The sequence below is a fragment of the Lolium rigidum genome, chromosome 3, assembly GCF_022539505.1.
Source record: "Lolium rigidum isolate FL_2022 chromosome 3, APGP_CSIRO_Lrig_0.1, whole genome shotgun sequence".
Lineage (NCBI taxonomy): Eukaryota > Viridiplantae > Streptophyta > Magnoliopsida > Poales > Poaceae > Lolium > Lolium rigidum.
Window position 1 is genome coordinate 180,560,377 of NC_061510.1, and position 22,711 is coordinate 180,583,087.

General features: G+C 47.6%; 2 protein-coding genes across 2 annotated transcripts; one reads left to right on the plus strand and one right to left on the minus strand.

The window, feature by feature from the left end:
* Positions 1-165: 165 nt before the first annotated feature.
* Positions 166-19,193, minus strand: LOC124702773 (DUF21 domain-containing protein At1g55930, chloroplastic-like; the record flags this gene model as incomplete). The annotated part of the gene is given in 15 exon segments (XM_047234933.1): positions 166-508; positions 2,812-3,077; positions 7,554-7,733; positions 9,946-10,062; positions 11,501-11,566; positions 15,652-15,743; positions 16,004-16,067; positions 16,170-16,248; positions 16,328-16,467; positions 16,976-17,057; positions 17,977-18,075; positions 18,170-18,252; positions 18,351-18,444; positions 18,545-18,642; positions 18,852-19,193. Coding segments are annotated over 15 exon segments (1,968 nt in total), but the record flags the coding sequence as incomplete, so codon positions are not given.
* LOC124702774 lies at positions 2,056-2,803 on the plus strand. Its single transcript, XM_047234934.1, has one exon. It carries the CDS (start codon positions 2,183-2,185, stop codon positions 2,597-2,599), a length of 417 nt encoding a protein of 138 aa, XP_047090890.1. The 5' UTR covers positions 2,056-2,182; the 3' UTR covers positions 2,600-2,803.
* Positions 19,194-22,711: the final 3,518 nt, after the last annotated feature.

Here is a 22,711-nt window from a genome sequence, read left to right on the forward strand (position 1 = left end):
GCAATGATTTATGTGTTGTGTGAAACAAATAACATCCCTCCCATCTACCTACACTTGATGTCAAGCACCTCATGACAAGATAAATAAGGCATTAAGAGTAGAAATCACAACGTAGAAATCACAACATGTATCATCGAAGCATCTCCGAAGTATGACAAATCATAATAATTCCAACACAACCTTAGATGCATAACAAGTATCACCATACACCATAATATCGACCACAGGAATTATACAGATAGATCCATAGACATACAAGGCATATCATATGTAATTCATCCATGATCATACATAGAGAGATTGGATCAAGTTACCACCACAACCCCATTGTACAGGGGTGGACTACTCCCCTCTCATCATGGAGATTGATGAGGAGGCGTTGGTGAAGGGAGAGAGGCGGCCAAAGGCGATTCCGGCAGCGGTTCCCCCTCCAATCTTCCTCCGGCGGGCGCTAGCAGACTCTCTCTTTTGGTGTTTTCGATCTGGCCTCCGTCGTGTCAAGGAAACCCTGGGGAGGGGTCATATATATAGGGGGTTTTAGGTCAAACGAAGTCTGTGGACGAAAGTTAAGGCAATCGAATGGTCGAGAGGGAAAAGACCCCAGGTGGCGCGCAGAATTATTACGCATAGAATCATATCCATACTTCTTAAAACAACGACAAACTAAGAACATGAAGTAATTTGGATTTTTCAATATATGCAGCACTATACATGTCTCTGCATAATTTTACACATAGCCAAGAACGCATAGATAGTAGAAGCACAGCACGGGGCATCAATTCATCAAAAGGGGCACCCTCCTCACAACCCAGCCGTTCCCATGCTAGTTCATGTCGAGCAAGGACCTGTTGTGTGCGAGCCTGTAGGCAGATGCATCCTGCTAGGATGCAGCGGTAGGCAAGGATCTTGTTGTGCGTGAGTCTGCAGACAGATACGTCCTGCCTGGATGCAGCGGGAGAGGATTGTATGGCAAGCGGTGTGGAGCCGCGATGTTCGCGTGGCCGCGGAGGGTGGCCCTAGCGTGGCGGAACACGCCGCTGCTGGCTCCTTTCTCGGCACGAGTAGGGACATCAGGTACGTGCGGTTTTCTTCCGATCTTTTATTTTAGCAGATCCGATCTGGCAGGATCCCTACATACGGTTTTTTTTTTATCGACCAGCGGAGCTCGGGGCTCGGGTGGGTCGAGGAGAGGACGTACACGTACGAACAGATGGATCACAATTTATTAATAGTGAAGATAAAGATTACTGTATCCCACTAGTAGTATGAATTGAAAACTTACAGTAGAGCGTATAAAAATCCGGTCAACACAGAGTAGAGAACACGCAAAATCAAGTCGGGCTTTCTGCACCCAAGACCGCAGCAAAGGCCATATAATCACACGAAGACATGGGCTCATGCAGCGGACAGTTTGGCATCTGAAAGGAGCGCTGGATTTTACTGTACATCTCAGCCGCACCACAGAACTGCGCTACGCTACTCTACAGAACCGATAGAACCCACGGCACCGAGCTACTAGCTCCACCAAATAATGGAGAGAGAGAGGGAGAGAGGGAGAGAGAGAGCATTTTCCGACGCAACCATCTGGCTGTTTAGACGATAGGGGCAGTGATTAGGGAAAGAAAAGGAGTGAAAAGAAGAACAGGGCAAGCACGGCCTCTCCTTCCAGAGAAGGGAGGGAGGGTGGGAAACGAAAAGGCTGAGAGAGGAGACAAACAGGGCACAATCATGCCAACCCCACAACACGATTCCCACCTACAGAAACCGCACAACCGCAAGCGTCCAGGGCCAGTTTCCTTGGACAATCCCACGCGCCCCTCTCTTACCTGCTGCACGTTTCCGCTCTCTTTCTCGGACAACGTGACATTCTCCCCTCCCAGATCCTCCCACCTAGTGGCACTAGTATTATAATTTTCTACCATCCCATAACATAGCATACATCAAATAATGCAAAGGGGGGACGAATTAAACCAACTTGCAACACGACCATAAGACGACGACCTGCGCCGCGACAAAAACCTGCTGCTTATAAGTAGCCACGATGCTCTTCTCCACTACCACCGCCCTCCACAACAAGCCCCACACAGCAGCAACCAAAGCAAAGGAGACACAGAAACGAAAACTCGACCCAACTCAACTTCTAGAAGTACTCAATCATCACATTTCTCTTCATCAATCATCAATGGGGGTGCAGAGCAACGAAGGCGCAGTGATGTTCTCCTCCATCGCGCTGCTGCAGCAGAGGTTCAGGGAGCTGGAGAGGGTCAAGGAGAAGCGGGAGGTGAGGCTTCTCCAGATACTCACCACTAGCGAAGCTGACCTCCTTCCTCACGCTCTCGGCGTCGGCAGTAACGCCATCGCTGCTGCTGCTCCAGGGGAGCAGCCGATTAGATGGTTCTTCCACCCGGAGCTCTTGTATCCATGCAGGCCTCTGCGTGGCACCGCTGCCTTGTTCCCGCTTGTGCCGGCCACCACAACTGCTTCTGAATGCAAAACCATCCAGCTCCGCGGCGACTCGCTTGCCGGGGACCTGTGGCCCAGCAAGGCCTACACGCAAGCCTCCAGTGAAGTTGATGTCGACACTTCACTGCACCTCTAGATTAGTTGCTACTACTGCTACTACTAGAAATGTTGCCCTAAGCTGTTAGCCTTCTCCGTCTCCTCGGTGTTACTCTTGCTGTTTTTGGTAACCAAGCCTACTATGTTTGTCCTCTTTTCTCTTCTTCGGTTGAGTTGTAAACTAGGGGCAGGAGGGTGGTGAGCTGTAATTATTGCCAGTAGTACAACGGTGCTCATTGTTTTCTTTGTTACCTTGTCGCTGTGGAACTGCCAGCATCTTCTAGCTCCGCACTCTTCTCATCTGAGTATGAAATTAGCTCTGCAGGGCAACCATTTTCGGTTATATCAGGGCACTCATCATCATCGCTGTCCGAAGAATCACCAGGGTTCTTTTTCTTCCTTTTGATTATCTTTTTCGACATCAGCCGGTTCACACCCTTGTTGTCACTGTCTACACATTCGCTGCTTATTGGCTTGAAACGTACTTTGCTCACCTTTCGTGCATTAGCTTCCAGTACCTGCAAAGGCCAGGACAGACATTTAAAAGGGCAAACTTATAAAAAAAAACCGAAAATGTAGTCAACTATGTGTAAGAAACTTTGGGAGATTGGTAGTTGGAAACAACTAAACGAAGAATATGGGTAAGATTCCAACTGCGGCTACGGTTCTGGATTTGGTTGGTTATTTTGGAAGAACATTAATCGTAACTTGAGCAAGTAGATTTTCAAGAGTTGGCGAATTTCCCTGTGCAAACTTGAAGAATGAATGTCACTAATAAGGAAAGTGAAAACAAGCGTGGTTGTATATCTCACTCAAAAACTCAAGAATTTACTATTCACTCGGTGGAATGGAGCTCTCCCACCTCCTCCAGCTCCCCTAGCCTAACCTAGCCACCGCCCCGAGCCCGCTGCCGCCGGCCACCGAGTCCCCTCCCCGCCATGGCCACCCCCTCCGACTCTGGCGCCCGCCGCTGGCTGGGAACCGACAGCGGCTCCGGCGCTTCGTCGCAGCGCGACGTGGCCAGCAGCGCCTCCGCTGCTCCTCGCCACACGTCGCCAGCACCCTCCACGCCGCCGCCACCACCACCGGTCGCCACCTCCGCCGCCAGGGTGCCGGCGCAAGCCCGCCTTGGGCCACGTCCCGAGGTGCACCGCGTGCCCCACGGCGCCCAGGTCGACGTCGACGGCTTCCAGCGCCCCCGCCGCCGCTTCAGGCAAAGCCGCCTCACGCGCGCCGGAGCCCCCTAGCCACGAACGCCCTCGCAGCCCCACGCCGGAGGAGGAAGGTGGGATCTGCTTCCGCTGCCTGTCGCCGCACCACCGCGTCCGCGACTGCACCGGCGACGTCTGTTGCCGCCTCTGCTACAAGTCTGGCCACGAATCCCGCCACCACCGCCAGGAGAACGACCGCTCATCGCCGCGCACTCAGGAGCCCAGGCCCTCAGCCCCTCCAACGCGTCGCCGCTGCCCCTAGGCCGACGGCACCTCCTGCGCCACCTGCCATGACGATGATAGTGCGCAGACCGGCCGTTGATCCGCTGGATCCGGACCGTGTCATCATCTCGCGCACCATCGAAATTGTGCAGGCTGAGGACGTGATGCGACGCGCCATGGTCGCCACCATCACGGGCACACGCCCCGCGGTCTCCGCCGACAACGTGGCCGCCATGATCTGCGAGCAGTTCGACCTGCGGCCCGGCAACTTCTCCGTCCACATGCACCGCCCCGAAGACTTCCTCCTCATCTTCCGCTCCCAGGAGCTCAAGGACAGGCTCTCCGGCGACCATTTCCTGGGCGGCGCGGGCTTCGGCTTCACCCTCTCCCTCCGGCCCTGGTGCAAGCTCGCCCACGCCACCGCACGCCACCGCAGGCTCGTTCGACTTCAACTTCCAGCTCGAGCTCTCCGGTATCCCTGCCCAGGCGTGGAACCTATCCACGGCGGAGCGCCTCATCGGCTCCAGCTGTTGGATTGAGCGCATCCACCCCGCCACGCGCCACGCGCACCAGGGACGACATGGCCACCTTCCGCATCGACGCCAGGACTTGCGACCTATCCTCCATCCGCCGCCACACCATGCTGGATATCGTCGAGGTCACCCCGCACGCATCCCCTCCAAGCCTCCGACCATCACGTGGCTGTCCTACCCCATCTCCATCAACCCGGTGAACTCGAGAGCATCCGCGCACCCTCCCCCGACGACGCCCACGACAACAACGCTCGCCGCCCAGGACGGAACGGCCATGCCGACGACGACCGCAACGACGCGCCTGGGCATAACCCCCCCCCCCCACGCCGGCGCAACAGGGAACGGCGCCGCCCCAACCCTCCACCCTCGGACGGCCGCGCCGATGGCATGGCGGTCGACGTGTTCTCCTGGCCTGACGCCAGCCACAGCCACCGCGCTGACGAGCTGGCCGTTGACATCACCTGGGGAACTGCCGACCAGGATGCTCGCCCTCGACGCCGAAAGATCCATGACGCACAGCTCCTGGATTGGCGAGCCCAGCCCCACCCATATGGCACCACCGTGGCCTCCGCCACCGCAGCTCTTCGTGCTAGCCATCGACGTCTTTGGCCGGCTGATCAGACGCGCGGCCACCCTCGGCATCCTCGCGGAGCTCCACCCTCGGCGACACATCCCGGAGATGTGGCTCTACACTGACGATGTCGTGCTCTTCTGATGTCGTGCTCTTCTGCCGACCCACCCACGACGACACTGCCGCCGTCCGCGAGATCCTGCGCTTCTTCGGCCAAGCCTTCGGCCTACGAGTCAACTACAGCAAGAGCTCCGCGCCCTCATCAACTACACCGAGGCCAAGGCCACCACCGTCACAGCTGGGCTTGGCTGCCCCATCGTGGAGATGCCGCTCACCTACTTGGGCATTCCACTGACCATCCGGAGGCCGACCAGCGCTCAGCTCCAGCCCCTGGTCGATCGCGTCGCTGCTAAGCTTCCCACGTGGAAAGCCCACCTGATGGACAAGGCCGGTAGGCTTAAGCTGATCAAATCCGTCCTCACTGCCGTCCCCATCCACCAGCTGCTTGTCTATGCACCGCCCAAGAAAGTCCTCAAGCTCATCGAGAAAATACAGCGAGGATTTCTTTGGGCTGGCCGCAAAGAAGCCAATGGCGGCAGCTGCCACGTTAGCTGGAGCCGCATTTGCCGCCCTATCGAGCACGGCGGACTGGGCATCCGGAACATGGAGAAAGCTGGCCTCGCATTACGCATGAGGTGGCTCTGGATCAGCCGGACCGACACATCCCTGGCCTGGCAAGGCCTTGACCTGCAATTCACTCCTGAAGAACGCGCCCTCTTCTTGGCCTCGACCTACATGACCATTGGTGATGGCCGCACGGCCCTCTTATGGGAGGATCGCTGGATCGTCAGCCGCTCGATCAGCGAGATCGCGCCACGCTTGTACGCATGCATCCCCAAGCGCCGCCGTCACGCCAGGCTCGTCGATGATGGCCTCCTAGCTAACAGTTGGGCCCGCGACATCCACGGCACCCTTGGCATTGATGAAATCGACGAATACCTGCTGCTCTGGCGTCGGCTCGAACACATTCAGCTGTCCAACCAAGCCGACGCCATGACATGGAAGTGGAACGCCAGCGACATCTACACTGCTGCCTTGTGCTACAAGGCCACCTTCCTCGGCTCCACCTTGTGCGACGCCTGGCGTTTAACCTGGAAAACCTGGGCTCCCTCGAGCATCAAGTTCTTCCATTGGCTCGCGCACCTCGACAAGTGCTGGAGCGTCGCTCGCCTTCAGCGCCGACGCCTCCAGCACCACCCTCGCTCCCTGCTATGCGATCAGGAGATGGAAACCATCCAGCACATGCTCTACGGCTGTTGCTTCTCCCACCAGGTCTGGCACGACGTCCTCTCCTGGCTGCAAGCAACCTGCAACCGCCCGAAGCAGGACGACACCCTCCTCACATGGTGGCACAAGGCCAAGCACGCCACGCCCAAACTTCTGCGCAAAGGCCTCGCCTTGATCGCGCTCCTCACGCCTTGGGTCATATGGAAGCATCGCAACGACTGCGTGTTCAACGGAGCCAAGCCGTCCATTCCCGACACCGTCGCAAAAATCCAGGACGAAGCCACGCTTTGGGCAAGGGCTGGGGCGTCAGGCCTACGCGTTCTGCTGCCCCAAAACTGGGATGTACACTGAGCTGTATCTCTTTGTTTTTTCCTTTTCGGATCCTACCTCTTAGGAGGACTGTAACAACAAACTAATTCCCTCTCCTTTTCAATGAAATGAAACGCAAAGGCTTTTTGCGTTTTCTCGAAAGAAAAAAAACTCAAGATTTGAAGTATTTTTTAAATCCCTTTGATAATACAGTCCAAACTTAGCCTTTGAATATGCTAGGTCTTTTCCATACATTCATTAGAGAATGGTTGTTTTACAAATTACAATGCAGTTATACTAGAGAAGGGTGCAAGGCTAAAGAACATATTAGTTGTTTCCTAGATTGGCTGGGTTCCATTAACTAGACAGCATCATCTTTTTTTCTGAAAAATTTCACCAACAGGAAAGGATATAAATGAAAATATCATTTCGTTAGCAACTGAAAATCCCAAAGACGACAAACAAGGTTTCAGTGCCCTGCATCCAAGCCAGTTAAAACAACTGAACCAAACTAATATTGGGTTCATTTCGTTCCATTACTAAAATAGATTCAATAATGAAATTTCTAATTTGAAAAGGACAAAAAAAAGAACCAAATCAACAAGCATACAACTAATGGCAAAGGAAATGTGAAGGGGCAATGCAATACAAGTGGCACAGATACACAAGGAAATACTTCCGTTGTTCACTATATAAGACATTTAGCAAACTAAATTAGCTTGCCAAAACGTTTTATGTTTGGGAACAGAGGAAGTAGCATTCAAACGTTTACCTTAGAATGATGGATCATTGTGGTACTAAAGAACTCGTGCAAGATTCTGCTCCAAAAAGAAAGTGTGCATGAGGTATTGTCACAGTTACCTCAAGTTCATAAGCTTGAGTCGTTTCTCGATCATCTTGGTGATCAGACCCTTCCTCCTGATATTCACCGTTCTCTTCTCTTTTATCCCTTTCAAGTATGACAAGCATTTTCCCACCTTCTTCTGGTATATAGCCAAAGGATTCACAAACAAAACCAGACACGGTCTCATACTGATGGCCCTGCAAATAGATGTATTTCCAATTTCATGATTTCAGTCAATTCTAACAGAAAAAGAATATATAACGGGACTACATGGTAAGATGTAGTGATCGCCAGGAGCATGTCACTAAAACAACCTTTCCATAATACAGTTCACACGTTCCAGAGTTCACTAAGGGTGGAAGATGATGATTTATGCAGGAATCAACAGAAAACCTCAAACGAATGTGACGTCCATAACAGAGGACGTCCATAACAGAGGACTAGGTACCCGTTTTTTTTCTGAGTCTTCATGATATAGGATGTTCCATTACTTGACATGAGTCCACTAATTTTATGGCATACACTACCATCAATTAATCATCCATCAATAGCATAGGTGCATATATAACGGAGGACTAGGTATCCATCTTTTTCTGCGTCTTCATTCCATTACTTGACATGAGTCGACTAATTTTATGGCACAGTCCCTCCTTGGCACAATGTAGTGCATATAAGATTTTTAAAATTCAAACGATGTAAAGTTTGACCAAGTTTATTGAGAAAAACATCTATATCTATAATATCAAATATATACCATACAAAAATAAACATCATGATGTATCTAATGGTATTGATTTGTTGCTCTACATGTTGATGCTTTTTCTTAATTATTTGGTCACACTTTACATCGTCTGACTTTCGCAAAATCTTATATGAACTACATTTTAGCAAGGAGGGAGTACACTACTATCAGTTAATCATCCATCAATAGCATAGGTGCATATATCAGTATGAACTTCAAGACGGCACGATATGATGCACAGATGATATATTTGCCGTTAGCACTTGTGTACAACTTCTATGCCTACTTCCTTTTTTGTAGCTCTCCTATATGATATAGGCTATATCAGCCCACTTAGGCCAACTTGGCGGTACAAGCAATAGATTTGACACGGTACCATAGCGCATGGGTTCTCATGCCTGATCCAAACCCTAGCCCACACCCACTGCTTCACCAGGACATCTGCTGGCAGCTGCCAACTCCGGCCGAAGAACCGTCACGAGCCTCACTGAAGATGTAGCAGCTCCTTTCTGTGCTGATACAGCTCAGAGAATAGCAACAAAAAGTATTATCCGAATAAAAGACAGAAGGGCAGATGTTTACGTGGACTAATGTCAGCATTCATATGGAGCATGCAAGAAAAGCATCTTGTTTTTTTTGTGGAGCATGATATGATATGAGCTCACTCCAAATCAAACAATAATCACCATGGAAATATGCAGCCAAACTATTTGCATTTCCACAAACAAGTTTATATCCACCATATAAACATGTCATGCAGATCTGTCTCACAGAAAATCTCCACAATATTGTAACGTAATCAGTGGCGGAGCTACAGCAGAAATCCTGGGTGGGCCAGGCTGCAACAGACCATGTTTTCTCTTCATAATTGGAGCATTCATGGGCTGGCCCAGCAAAAAACCCGAAGTTGTGACAAAATCCTGGGCTGGCCACGGTCCAGGTTGGCCCCAAAGTAGCTCTGCCCCTGAACGTTATACAGTTTACAAGTTGCATGTCTGATGTCTCATATACTACCGCATGTGATGTAAGTAAATAACCCCTCCTTTCCTCAAAAGAAGTCAAACGAAGTAAAGTTTGACCAAGTTTTAGAAAAACCTATCAAAATCTATAAATGTCAAATTAATATCATTAGATACATCATGACCTATATTTTCAAATTATATCTATTTAGTATTATAGTTCTCGATAAACTTGGCCAAACTTTACATTGTTTGACTTCAGAAAAAATTTATACACCTTCTTTTGCTGAGCGTTTTAGCGATTTGAGTACACATATATTATTCCTACGACACCCAAAGTGAAATACAGGAAAAGATGCAAGTCATTAGCATATTTATAAAAATACCCACTTCCTATATCATACTCCCCCTGTCCCGAATTACTTGTCGCAGATTAGTCAAGACACGATGCTTTTTAGTGTATAGATACATGCGAATCTAGACAAATCTTTGACGTCTAATTCTGGGCAGATGTACCACATATGAGCACTTGTTACGCTCAATACGCCCTACATTATGTGAACGAAAAACGCTTCCTATATTAGGTACAAATTGTCACTGAATTTGCATTTTTAAAACAGACTATACAAAATCAAACCTTCATTTACCGGAGTATGAGGGAGTGCCTAGCAACGTGATGAGAAAACAGAGATCAAATGAGAAATATACCTCTGGTATTTTAACACTGAGCTCTTCAGATAGATCGTCGATTGATGTATTTGCATCAACATCAAATGTTCCATCTTCCAGCATTACTATATTACCTGTTTTCTTCTGGATTTCCTCCTACATGGGGTAAATAAGTAGCATAAGAAACTGAGACTAACAGAGCTCCTGGCTTCCCAAATGGAAACAAGAAAAAAACTGTTATGACTTATCATCAAGACATCCAAATCCAGTGGGTGCCGTTCCAGCCACAGCAAAGTCAGGATAATAAATTCCTGTTGGTTTAATACCAAGTCGATGTTGATTTAGTCTGGGTCAGTGTGACTTATGGCCAATTCAGAATGTTAGTCAAGATTCCATTAATCCATCTGAGTACAAGTCAACGGCACCATTACATATTAATTTGTTTCAGTTCTGATATGTTAGTTTCATCAGGAGAGTGTGACTTAGGTTGTGTCAAAAACATAATTGCAACTAGATTGGAATGTTACATAAAGTTTGAACCATATGAAGCTATGCACATCAGGCCCATATTTGATGCATGTGCAGAGTGATCGTCTACATGGGGCCTCCCAATTAGGAGGGCCCCCAAATTACCATTACTACTGCAAATGGCTGGTTCAGTTGGGCCTAATCTATTCCCTAAAAAATAGTTGGGGCTAATGAATGTGCTGAGCAGTATTACCTTGGAATCTACCACCAAAGTAACTCCAGAGGCCCCAAGTCACCCATGCATCTATATTTCTCTTTTTTTTCGTTTCACTACCGCTGCCCCCTATGTAGATTAATTACGTCGAGATTTGTGAGAATAGATCTGTTGTTGCAATGAACAGGCATACATGGCACACCGCAAGCTGCACCGTCAATCTACCATCGATTTCTTTCATGGTTTCTTCTCAATTTGACATTCTCTGCTCTGCTACTTCTCAACAATGGCACTTTCACCCAAAGTATGTAGTACTTCAAAATAAGTGACTCGGCGTCTAGATACGGATATGTAGATACATTTGTATCTAGACAAATCTAAGTCAGTTATTTGGAACAGAGTGAATACTTTTAAATTCCGGTAGTAACAGATTTTTAAGATGTTCTTCCAAAAATTGCACCACCAACATGAGATCTATGACAAAGCATGTTTTCCCTTATTGCAAATGGTTAGGTCGAGGGCCTAATTTCTTGTTTCGCACAGGGCCTCCATTTTCTCAGGTATGGCCCTGTTGCACATTCAACTTACTAATGAGCAAGAAATAGCAAGTCTATCTCACCAAAAGATTTTCACCCTTATCTATGGTCAACTTCTTCCCATTCTAGTGTCTTATCCCCTTGCCAAGCCGTTCTCCTTATACAATTGATCTACTGAAAAAAACTCCTCACTCCAGATGAAATGCACTTCTCCAATACATGGAGAAATACAAGGGATAAAAGGAACTTAACAAAAAATAAGGAGTACTATCACCAGTGGTAAAACTATATAAAACAGAGATAAAACAGCATGCAAGTAAATGGCATTGAACACTGAACTGATAAATTCAAATTGACAAAATCCTAGAATAATCACCTTTGAATCATTCTCGTCAAAGATTTCGCCGACAATTTCTTCCACCACATCTTCTAATGTCACAATCTGCGATTTGTTAGTATGGAAATTATTCCCAAATTAAAGAGGGGATAAATGACATCAGAAGTTGCTGGAAGAGAATGCATCAGTATAATTGGAAACATGCAATAGTTGCAACATGTACTCTTTTTTTTTACAAGAACGCGAAGCTTGCACCTTGATACATTGATAGAAAATTTTATACAACTGTACATGCCTAAGACTAGATCGAAACAACCGGTACTCAAGATAAGACTGTGACCAACAACTGCTAGACAAACATTACAACAGACTTCACAAATAAACCCCAACCTAGATGCCATCCACAAAAACACACAGGATGTAAAGCCCACCCACAGGAAGTGAGAAACCAGCTCTGAGAAGAGAGCAAAGTTAGAGCATCTCCACTCATCCTCCCCAAAGGGCCAAAAAAAGCCAAAATACGGGCGCCGGAGAGAGAAAACGCCCCAAGTCACGTCCCCTATAAACAACTTTCGCGCCAACGCGAACTTTTCTTTATCCGGCGCCCCAGGGCCAACCCCAGACTATAGGGAGGCAACCGGGGGCACCGGCTAACACCGCACCCAACGAGAATCAACGCACAAAATATTTTGTCTGTGTTTATTTTTTTCTGGACCCACCAAAAACAATTTTATTCGATGGACTCTCCAAAATCAGCCCATCCACCTCGTCAAGAATAAGTGGGATTAGCTCGGGATGAGGCTGAGCCTGCCCACATTATCAAGACTTGGGTGGGCTCTGGTTAGTGAGGCTGATCCTGCCAGACCAGCTGGGGACCAGTTGCCACTAAGCCCAGATGCTTGAGCCAGCCGTAATAGAAGAGGAAGTTGAACTATTGAATTCAACCCTCAGTTGCAATAGTTTTTTTACGGCCCACATCCCATGGCGGTCCAGCAGCGATCCAGGTTGGCCAGCCAATGAAAGAATTTGACGCGGTTGGGTGCCCAACTTTTCCAGATGAACTTCCAGGAAGCACAGTTGGTGGAGCCGTGGAACGAGGCGAGGTATGCAGACCTAGCAGTGTACTTGCCGCTCTTGTGCCACTTCCAGACCAGTGTCATCGTCGTTTGATAGCTGCGCGTGCTCAACCTGTTGCCAGAGCCGGAGGTACTGGCCAAGCTCGTTGATGCCAATAGTGCCATGGATTTCCTGAGCCCAATGGTTCGCGGCCAAGTCATCAACCACCGTCCTGGCCTTGCGTCGGCGCTTAGGGATGCAAGCATATAGGTCTGGCGCAATCTCACGGACGGCGCGACCATGTATCCAGCGGTCCTCCCAAAACTTTGCAGTCTGGCCATTGCCAAGTGTCATGGTTGTCGAGGCGAAGAAGAAATCCGTCTCCTCGGTGGTGAACTGCAAGTCGAGGCCTGCCCATGCGCGGATTGGTGTCGATGCGGTTTAGCCATTGTCATTGTGTGCGGAGGGCCAAGCTAGTGCGTTGTAGGTCTTGAATTCCGAGCCCGCCATGGGATGCGGGCCGTAAAAAAACTATTGCAACTGAGGGTTGAATCTATGACCTTAAGAAAGCAGCCCTAGTTATTTCCCACTAAAATAGACTTATTTGTTTGTCAAATTGCAGTTCCTTAATTCTCTTATATGTGAAATGTTTCAACGCACAAAATATTTTGTATGTGCTTTTTTTTTTCTGGACCCACCAAAAACAATATTATTCGATGGACTCTCCGAAATCACCCCATCCACCTCGTCAAGAATAAGTGGGATTAGCTCGGGATGAGGCTGAGCCCACTCATATTATCAAGACTTGGGTGGGCTCTGGTTAGTGAGGCTGATCCTGCCAGACCAGCTGGGGACCAGTCGCCACTAGCCCAGATGCTTGAGCAAGCCGTAATAGAGGAGGAAGTTGAACATGTTAAGGGGCCAATGCAAGGATATGCCGGTTAGGGTTAGCAACGGGATGACTAATGCCCAAATGGAGCGTTAGGATCTGATGGAAGGGCAAAAAGGCACCTAAGGGGGAAAATGTGATAGCATTATGACCCCTCTACTCGCCCACAGAATGGGAGACAGATGGTGTCAGGGAATAGGATATGTAGGTAATATGGGGTTACTAGTGGTTATTAATTGTGAGGGTAGTATTGGTATTTCAACTAGTCCATCATCTTGTAGCTAGCGGCACTCCATATAAGACTACATTTGTATCCTGTGATATCAATCAAGAATCAACCCTAAATTTATCTTGCCCTTAATTCCTGTTCGTACTTTCCTACAATTTATTTATCCTTTAATTTCTATCCTGCAATTTTACCAGTTTATCTCTCAATTTCTCTCAAATTCATGTTTTAGATGATCCTATCTCGTCAGATCCAATCGGGATCCTCACAAATGGTACCAGAGCGGTTGATTCTCGGACCAAAAAATTTCTCCCCGGCGGCTTCTTCTTCCTCCAATTCGTATCAATTCCACACCATTCTTGGTCCTGTACGCATCCATGGAGACCCCGCCCTTCCCCTTCTTCCCCACTAGCGTACCACTGCCGGGCTTCTTCCCCATCCCAGCATACGTCCCCTTCCCCTTTTAGCATTCACAATGGACTACACTGCCACTCAACGCCTTCAACATCATCCTCAACATTCAGTAGCTCGGTATAAAATTACACTCAATAAGGTAGATGCGTTTGGCGATTATATGGGACTTCTCTAACATGAGCAAGTCAGTTTTTTTTCGAGAAAACGCAAAAGACTTTTGTGTTTCATTGCATTGAAAAGATAGAGAGTTTTACAATCCTCCTAGGAGGCGAAGGAAACAAAAAGAAGATACATCAGTGCACATCCCATGTCGTCGGCAGCACTACCCTTAAACCCTTAGCACCAGCCCTAGCCCACTGCGTTGCCTCCTCCAGGATGTCATCTACTAAGCCATAGATCGATGGCCAGCTCCTGTCAAAAACGCAAGCGTTGCGGTGCTTCCAGATAAGCCATGGCGTGAGTAGGGTGATGGAGTCTAGGCCTTCGCGCAGGGGCTTGGGGATTTGCTGCCTCGCTTTGCGCCACCAGTCGTCCAGGGTTGCGTCAGAATCGGTCGGCGGTTGGCATGTCATGCGCAAGCGCAAGCGTGCCAACACCTCGTGCCAGACCTGCCTGGAGAAGGGGCAGGCGAGGATGAGGTGGTGCATCGTCTCCGGCAGTTGGTCGCACAGCAAGCACCTGGGATGGTGCTGCAGTCCTCGCCGGGTCAGCCGCTCCGTGGTCCAACAGCGGTCCATGCTCGCCAGCCAGCTGAATAATTTGACGCGCGGCAACGCCCAGGTCTTCCAGGTGAGCTTCCACGAGCTGGACGTGGTAGAGCCTTGGAACATCGCGAGGTAGCAGGACTTGGCGGTGTAGCAGCCGCTGTCCGTCCACTTCCAGACGAGTCTGTCGGGCTCCGCCGTCAGCGTTGTCTGAGCGATGGCAATCCAAAGCTGCAAGTACTGGCCAATCTCGTGGATACCAAGGATGCCGTGGATGTCGCAAGCCCAGCTGTTCCCCTGGAGACCTTGTGCCACGGTCCGGATTTTACGCCGTCGTTTGGAGCCCAACATGAGCAAGTGGTTTACCAAGGCAGGCTGGCAGGTAAGTAGCATGACCTCCCAACCAGTCCTTTGGGGACACACATACAACAGTGCTGCACCGGACGTATTGGAGGAGCTCCTCAATGACTTCAATGACGTCTGAGCTGAGCAACATAGCGTGCTGCCAGAACGTAAGCATAACCGAGTCTGTGCCCTTTTTGAAACAGACTTGGTGGTTATACGATCATATCGGATTGTGAAGTTGGAAAAGGACAAGCTGGAGAAGCATTGTGATGACATGCTGTGCGAAGGCATGATTTGAATAAGCTGGTCTCCCTTTTTTGGTCCTCCTCGTCATGAGGATGGGACAAGGTTTGCGTCGACCATCACACCCCCAGCGATAAGACTGTCAAGGATAAATTAGCCGTCCCGTGGAGTACGAATTTCTCTAACACGCTTATTTTGTAAAAGCCATGGGTACGAAACCATGTGGGATCAGACCCAAAATTAAGTAATTAAGTAGCAAGCTGGGTTTATTTTGTAGAAGCAAAGAATTCAAAGGATGGGGTTTTTGACATACACCAATAGTTCCACCATATTCATTGAGGACCACTGCCATATGAACCTGCCTGATCCTGAACTCTCTTAGCAGGTTCCAAACAGACATCGAATCTGCCAGATTAAAAGGATCAACTTTACAACCATGGAATGCATTTATGAGAGGAAACATTAGGAAGAAAAATATAATCCATGGCTTAAACATGCAAAAGTAAAATAAAATAATCGAATAAAAAATTGAGCTGAAAATAATTGAATAAGCTAGTTAAAAAGATAAATGAATGCCTCCTGAAGTATTTATTTAGTTGCATCATCCTGCTTTGGTCCGGATGAACTCCGTTGTAAACAATAAACGCTTTGGTGGTGAAAATTACCTGGGACAAAGTAGGTAGGCATATGTGCGATTTCTTTCACGGTGATTTCCTTCAACTTCTCAACCTGCAAAAGAAAAATAAATGATTCTTCAGAAAGTTACTGTACAGACTAAAGAAGAATCAATATAATTAGTTTGTAACTAAAAGTGGTAGATGAGAGATGGACCTCTTCAACATATTCAAGCATGTCCATTGCATATACAATTCCAACGATATTATCTATGCGCTCCTCAAATACAGGAACTCTGGAAGGGAATAATGGAAGAAGTCAATGACAAGACTAGAGGGTACATATTAAATGGCAGTTGGGGTTCTCATGAATACCTAGAGTATTGGTGAGTTTCCCAAAGGTTTTTGAAATCAATCAGTGTAGCGGCAGCATCAATTGCAACTACGTCCACCAAAGGTGTCATCACCTCTCTGACATGTGTATCTTTAATCTCGAGTACATTCTCAATCATATCCTGTTACAAGACCCATGCGCTGAGTATAGTCATGCATTCACTAAGTATAGTCATACATAACCACAAATAAATCAGATGTTCACAATAGTGTAACATAGTAGCAGCTGGTAGATACATAATGTACATTGTACTGATGTTATTATTAGGCTGATTTCGATGTTATGTGTCCTGTTTGTATTTTAAAAGCAGTGTTTCCTAGTATCTTCACATAAGTAGTAACAAAAATAGGCATATCATTCCTCCAGGTGTTCAGGACACATATGGGCCATAAGCAAGCATTAATTTAGAGTCAAAGTAAACAACAAAATATTGTGAAATTCTTTTGTCAGAATGTGATGCAGAACTCCTAATTTGTTAAAGGAGCAACATGTGTACAACAAGAAATTTACACATGTTGGATGAGACAAGAAAATGTGCTGGGAGATCTACCAAAAGAAGAACAATAGGAACATATGGCATGAATATAGATATGTGAATGTACATGTACATCTTATATTAACTATCTAACCTGTTCGTCTTCCGCAATTGCACCACTCAACTCCGCTCCGCGGAGCATTAATTTCAATTCGTCTTCAGTCACATATGGTTCACTGAAGAAAATAAGTGCATATAAACCTTGTCACTGCCTGTTCTTACAAAATGCATATAAGGTGCAGTTACAGCTAGTGGGCTAGGGGTGTAAAATCAAGAATATATATGAGATGCCAAATTAACCTACTACTGAAACACATAGGGTATGGGTTTGTTCAATACTTTTGCATCTGAAAAAAGTAATTACACCGTCAAAATCCGCATACAGATCACTGTCTCAATTAATGTACTTAAAGGTCCAAATTCAATAAACTTCAATGCCTTTGCTTATCGACAACAAGTTTCAAAAAATAATTACAAAGCTAGTAATTACTATGCATGAAAATAGATGACTTGTCGAAATTAATTTGAAATTTGTCATACTTCCATGTGTTGATTTAAGGATAGGATTTTAAAAATCTATTAAATATACAACTTAGTAGATATTAAAGCTAGTATCCTGTCAAACAGAATCTCCACATATGTTCAAGGAAATTTTATAAATCTATATCCGGTAACCATTTCTTTGGTACTCAGACACATATAATATTTGTGTATAATCAAAATCATTTGAAGAATAATACGGTAAAGGTACAGGTTCTGTATTGAGAAACACCCAATTCAACTGCAATCCTGGTTTAAATACAACTGAGAACAAGTGGACGTACGTTTCTGAGGGGATTCATTTTAAACTTCTTGGGAGCACCTCATTTGGTCTTAATCAATATGAAATATCCTAGACTATATCTAAAGTGAGAGCACCGTGAACATCAGGTACACTCCCCTTTTCAAGCTCCCATACTAGCTGATCAAGTTCATAGACGTGCAGACATTTTTCAAAAAAGAATGGTTGCCAGTTGATCAATAACTAGAGAACTTCAATAGCACCACACAAAGCAAACAAGAAATACTGAAGAATAGTGGCATGTACGTTCCTACCTTCTTCCTTTCAGGCCTAGAATCTTTAGAATTCCCATCGATATAATTGTAACAATCCGCCCAACGGGATACAGGATAAGTGAAAGCCAAGCAACTGGTCTGATAAATCACAGAAGATCCCATTCAAATACAGTGTAGCAAGAAGAGTATTTCAACACAACTTGTTTGATAATAAGTTATTATTCTGACTCACCTGACCACAAACCTAGCAACCTCTGTGGCATTATGGACTGCAACATTTTTGGGTGTGATTTCTGTAAGAAGTAAAACAGCAACCTGGAAAGAACAGGGTTCCACAGTTAAAGTGAATCCTGCGCACCATGTGAGCAAATAAGCGTTAACCAAAGAAGTTCAAAACGGGATAGAAGACATACAGTCATGACACCAGTTGCTGCGCTGACACCTGCTTCACCAAACATTGCTGTTGCTGCCTCGGTAACAATTGCCGTCGCACCAATGTTGACCACACTAATTCATAAAAAAGCATCCCACCGATGACGAAGATAATTAGTATGAGTAAAACGTAAATTACATGAAACACTGCGCAACACAGCAAAGCGATAGTTACGTTGTGCCAATGAGTATGGTTGTCAGGAAGCGAGTGACATCATTCCGGAGCATTCTAAAAACACCATTCTCAGGTTCCTTTTCAGCCAGCTCACGAACCTGATGGAACCATATTGCAAAATTTCAGCAGATAGGCTTATTATATAGCATAGGCCATTGGCCTATAACATTCGAGATATAAAAATAAAACAAATGGAAACATATAAGGCCCATAATACATGCAAACAATGCATCGGCACCATTGCTACTAGTAATAAGTAGTGGCATGGAAGTTAAAAAGTGGATTTCTCTTCTAGGTATGCACGAACCTTCCAAGGCCAGAGCGTAGTGATGGAGGTCTCCGCCATGGAGAAGAAGGCAGAGAGGCCAAGCAAGAGGGCGAGAACAAAGCCCTGCTCCTTTAGCAGCTGTAGAATCTTGAGCACCGTGGGCCAGCTCCCTCGGAGCGCCGCCCAACTGACCCCAACGGCCGCCTCCACCGCCCCGGGCGCCTCTGCCCCTGCTCCCGCCGCGGCTGCCCCTATAGCCAGGGCCCGGCGGCACCATGCCGAGGTTAACGCGCCACACGCCAGGGCCAGGACGACCCTCGTCGCGGCCGCCCGGCGGTCGGGGTCATCCTCGGCATCCATCCGCGGCCGAGGAGCAGCGGTCAGCGCAGAGGCGGAGATGGGGGCAAGCAGGGTGTTCCTGGCGACGCCGCGGAACCACATAGAGGAGGGGGGTGGGGAGGCGGAGGCGGAGGCGGAGCGATAGGGGGGCTTGGTGGGTGCGCGGAGCGACTGGAACTGAAACCGCGGGAGCCTGCCGCTGGCGAGAAACAACGAGGCCGTGGAGGGGAACGAGGTGGAAGGGGCAGACATGGCGCTCGCCGGCGGCTGAGGGACGAGGCGGAGGTGGGCTTGGGAAGAGGGGGCTAGCCGCTGGACGGGAGGTGGTTGCGTGAGGGATGATGCCATGGAGATGGGAGCTGGGGGTGTGGGGCGGGCGGACGGGGCGCACCCGCCAGGAGGCCACGACCCCACCTTCTGCCACTGGAGAGAACTTGTCACATAAGGCTAGCCATAGTGCTAGTATCTTAGCTAGTATCATGCATCCTAGCTCCACCAAAAATGCTGATGTGGCAGGTAATTATGGATGAGTGAGGAGATTAGAGTATCATAGGTAGATACTGTATCATAGCGCACATCACGAGAAAAGTTAGTATCAAATAAATCTTGTACACAAATTGTATTGAGATTCTACATATCAATTAATATAGCAAAACTATGATACTAGTCTATGATACTATGCATTATGGATCTAGTATCATACAAAAGTATCATATATATGATACTACTATATAATACTACCCACTATGGCCAGTCTAAGAGCATCTCTAACAACGAGCCCGTAAACGGGCCAAAACCGAAAAATTACCGCCAGTTTACGGGTTCGGTCTGAAAAAAGACGCCGATGAGTTACTGTAAAAGGGCCAAAACCGAAAAAAAAAATTTCGGGCCGAGACCGAAAACCAAAAACGGCATGTATTTGTAGTGGTCGATCGAGCGAACCGAACGCTCGATCCTTATCTAGGGCGCGCTGAAATTTCAGCTGACGCAACCGCTCGCTCTCTCCTTCCCCGCGCCGCCACCACACTCCGCCGCCGCCGCACCGCCCGATTCGCCCGAGCCCCGCATCCCGGAGCTTGCGCAGGTCGGCCCGCACCCCGCCCGCTGTTCCTCGCCCAACTCCGGGTGCCACCCCCGCCGCCGCCGCCGCTCCGTCCGAATCGAGGATGAGCTCGGGCGACAAGTTCGTCGATGTCGATCTGTCCGATTCGTCGAGCTCGGACGATTCCGACCTCGACGAGCTGCTCCAGGACGACGAGATGGAGGTCACCATGCTCCTCCTCTCCGTCAAGGAGCTGGAGGACCGCGCGAAGCTGCTGAATCGGAGGCGCGGGTCCGTGTTTGACCGGAACCACATCCAGCGGAATCGCCTCCTCGGCCACGAGCAGCTGATGGAGGACTACTTTGCCGAGGTACCTACCTATCCTCCCCATCTATTCCGTAGGAGGTATCGCATGCGGCGTAGCTTGTTCGTCCGAATCGTCAAGGCCTGCAAAGAAAAATCGAATTACTTCAAGCAACGTAGGAATGCCGCCGGGGTGATGGATTTCAGCGCGTTCCAAAAAATCTCTGCTGCCATGAGGGTAATTGTGTACGGCATCCCTGCAGGTTTGCTCGCCTGATTATCAAGTTGTTTGGGCCAACCTATCTCCGAGCTCCCAATGAGGATGACACCAAACGATTGATGGAGATAAACGAGAAAAGAGGTTGGTCGGGCATGTTTGGTAGTCTTGATTCTATGCATTGGACATGGAAGAATTGTCCCAAGGAACGGCATGGACGATGTCGTGGCAAGAGCAAAGATGCAACCATTGTACTTGAGGCCGTTGCATCGCAAGATTTGTGGATTTGGCATTGCTTTTTGGTTTGTCGGGGACACTCAATGACATCAACGTGCTGCAAATGTCCCCTTTGTTTGCCAAATTGGCAAATGGGGAAGCACCCACTTGCAACTACAAGGTCATGAACAATGAGTACACATGGGATACTACCTAGTCGATGGCATCTATCCGGACTGGGCAACTTTTGTTAAGTCTGTGAAGGATCCCCAAAATAGAATAGAAGCTGAATCTGCCAAAGTCCAAGAAGCAGCTCGCAAGGACATTGAGAGAGCCTTTGGTGTTTTGCAAGCAAGATTTGCCATTGTTCGTGGCCCAGCCAGATTTGGGACAAGAAAACCCTTGTCAACATCATGACATGTTGTGTGATTCTTCACAACATGATCATCGAGGATGAAAGAGAGTTGAGCTTGCGTTGCTTCTATGACAATGTTGGCACCCGAGTGGAACCCAAACGCAATTCGGATCGCATTGAAGCTTTCCTTGAAACTCATCGGTAGATTGAGAATGCCAGTACCCATGCCCAGCTCGTCTATGATCTGAAACTCATCGGCAGACATGGCCGTCGCCTGTGATCCTACCATTCCATTCATTTGTTTGTCACATGTGTCATTGTTGAGACATTTATTTATATGTCCAATTTTCTGAGAGTTGTTGTAATTTGGTTGAGACATTTCTCACTTGTTCAATTTTTCCAAAATTGTTGTAATAATTTAGTTCAGACTATTGTTTATGTGTTGTAATAATTTGGATGATTCACTACAACAAGCCCCCACATATAGCATCGCATAATTTGCAACGGTTTAAAAATGCGCTGCAAAATACCAACATAGCTATGGATATTTGCGTTGGTAAGTCTATCCGTTACGGACTATACGAGTCACAACGAATTCCATGCGTTGCAGTGTATGCGTTGGGACACGGAAATATTGAAGTGGTACACATAATCGGAACACCTTACCAACTGGTTTCTTGACCTTTGGTCCTGAACATAATAAAGATTAGAAAATATAACACTAATGATAAATTTCCCTTTTCAATGAATCTTAGGTATTAAGTCCTAAATTTCCTTTTTTACAGAAGTCCTAAATTTTTCCTTTTTATAAAATTTCCCTTTGCAGACTGCATCAAAAAAAAAAAATTGCGGACTGTAACAATTTTAATCTTCCTCCTTTTTTTTTCTTGTACTCCCCCTTTCCCTCCATTTTATCCTTCCAATTATTTCATTCCCCCCGATTCTTTTTCACGCTTGCTGATTACGCGCGCGTTGTTCTCTCATTTTAATCACCACTACTATTAAAAGGGAGAGAGGGTGGTGATCCACCAAATCAGGGCCATACATCTTTCATCTAACGATTACTAGCATGGCGGACAATCGCAGGCGGACTGCAACTTCTCAATCAATCCGCTCGAAACAACTTCCCGTACTACTCCCGTAATTATCGCCCACGATCCTAGTGCAAGGAAGTTCCGGATGGCATGGTACTAGTTTATTGACCCCACCTCTCATAGAAACTAAACAGTGAAATGAGTTACTTAAAATGTAAAGAAAAAGGATTGTTGCAACTTCCTCTAAATCTCCGCACTTCCCATCTCCGCACCTCCCTATCCCAAGTCGTGGGTCTCTTCTCCAATAAAAGCTCCAGCAAAAATCTGTCGACTGGTGGCGGCGGCCGGAGCGATTCGGCGGCGTATTCTCTGATTGCAAGGTCAGTGCCTCCT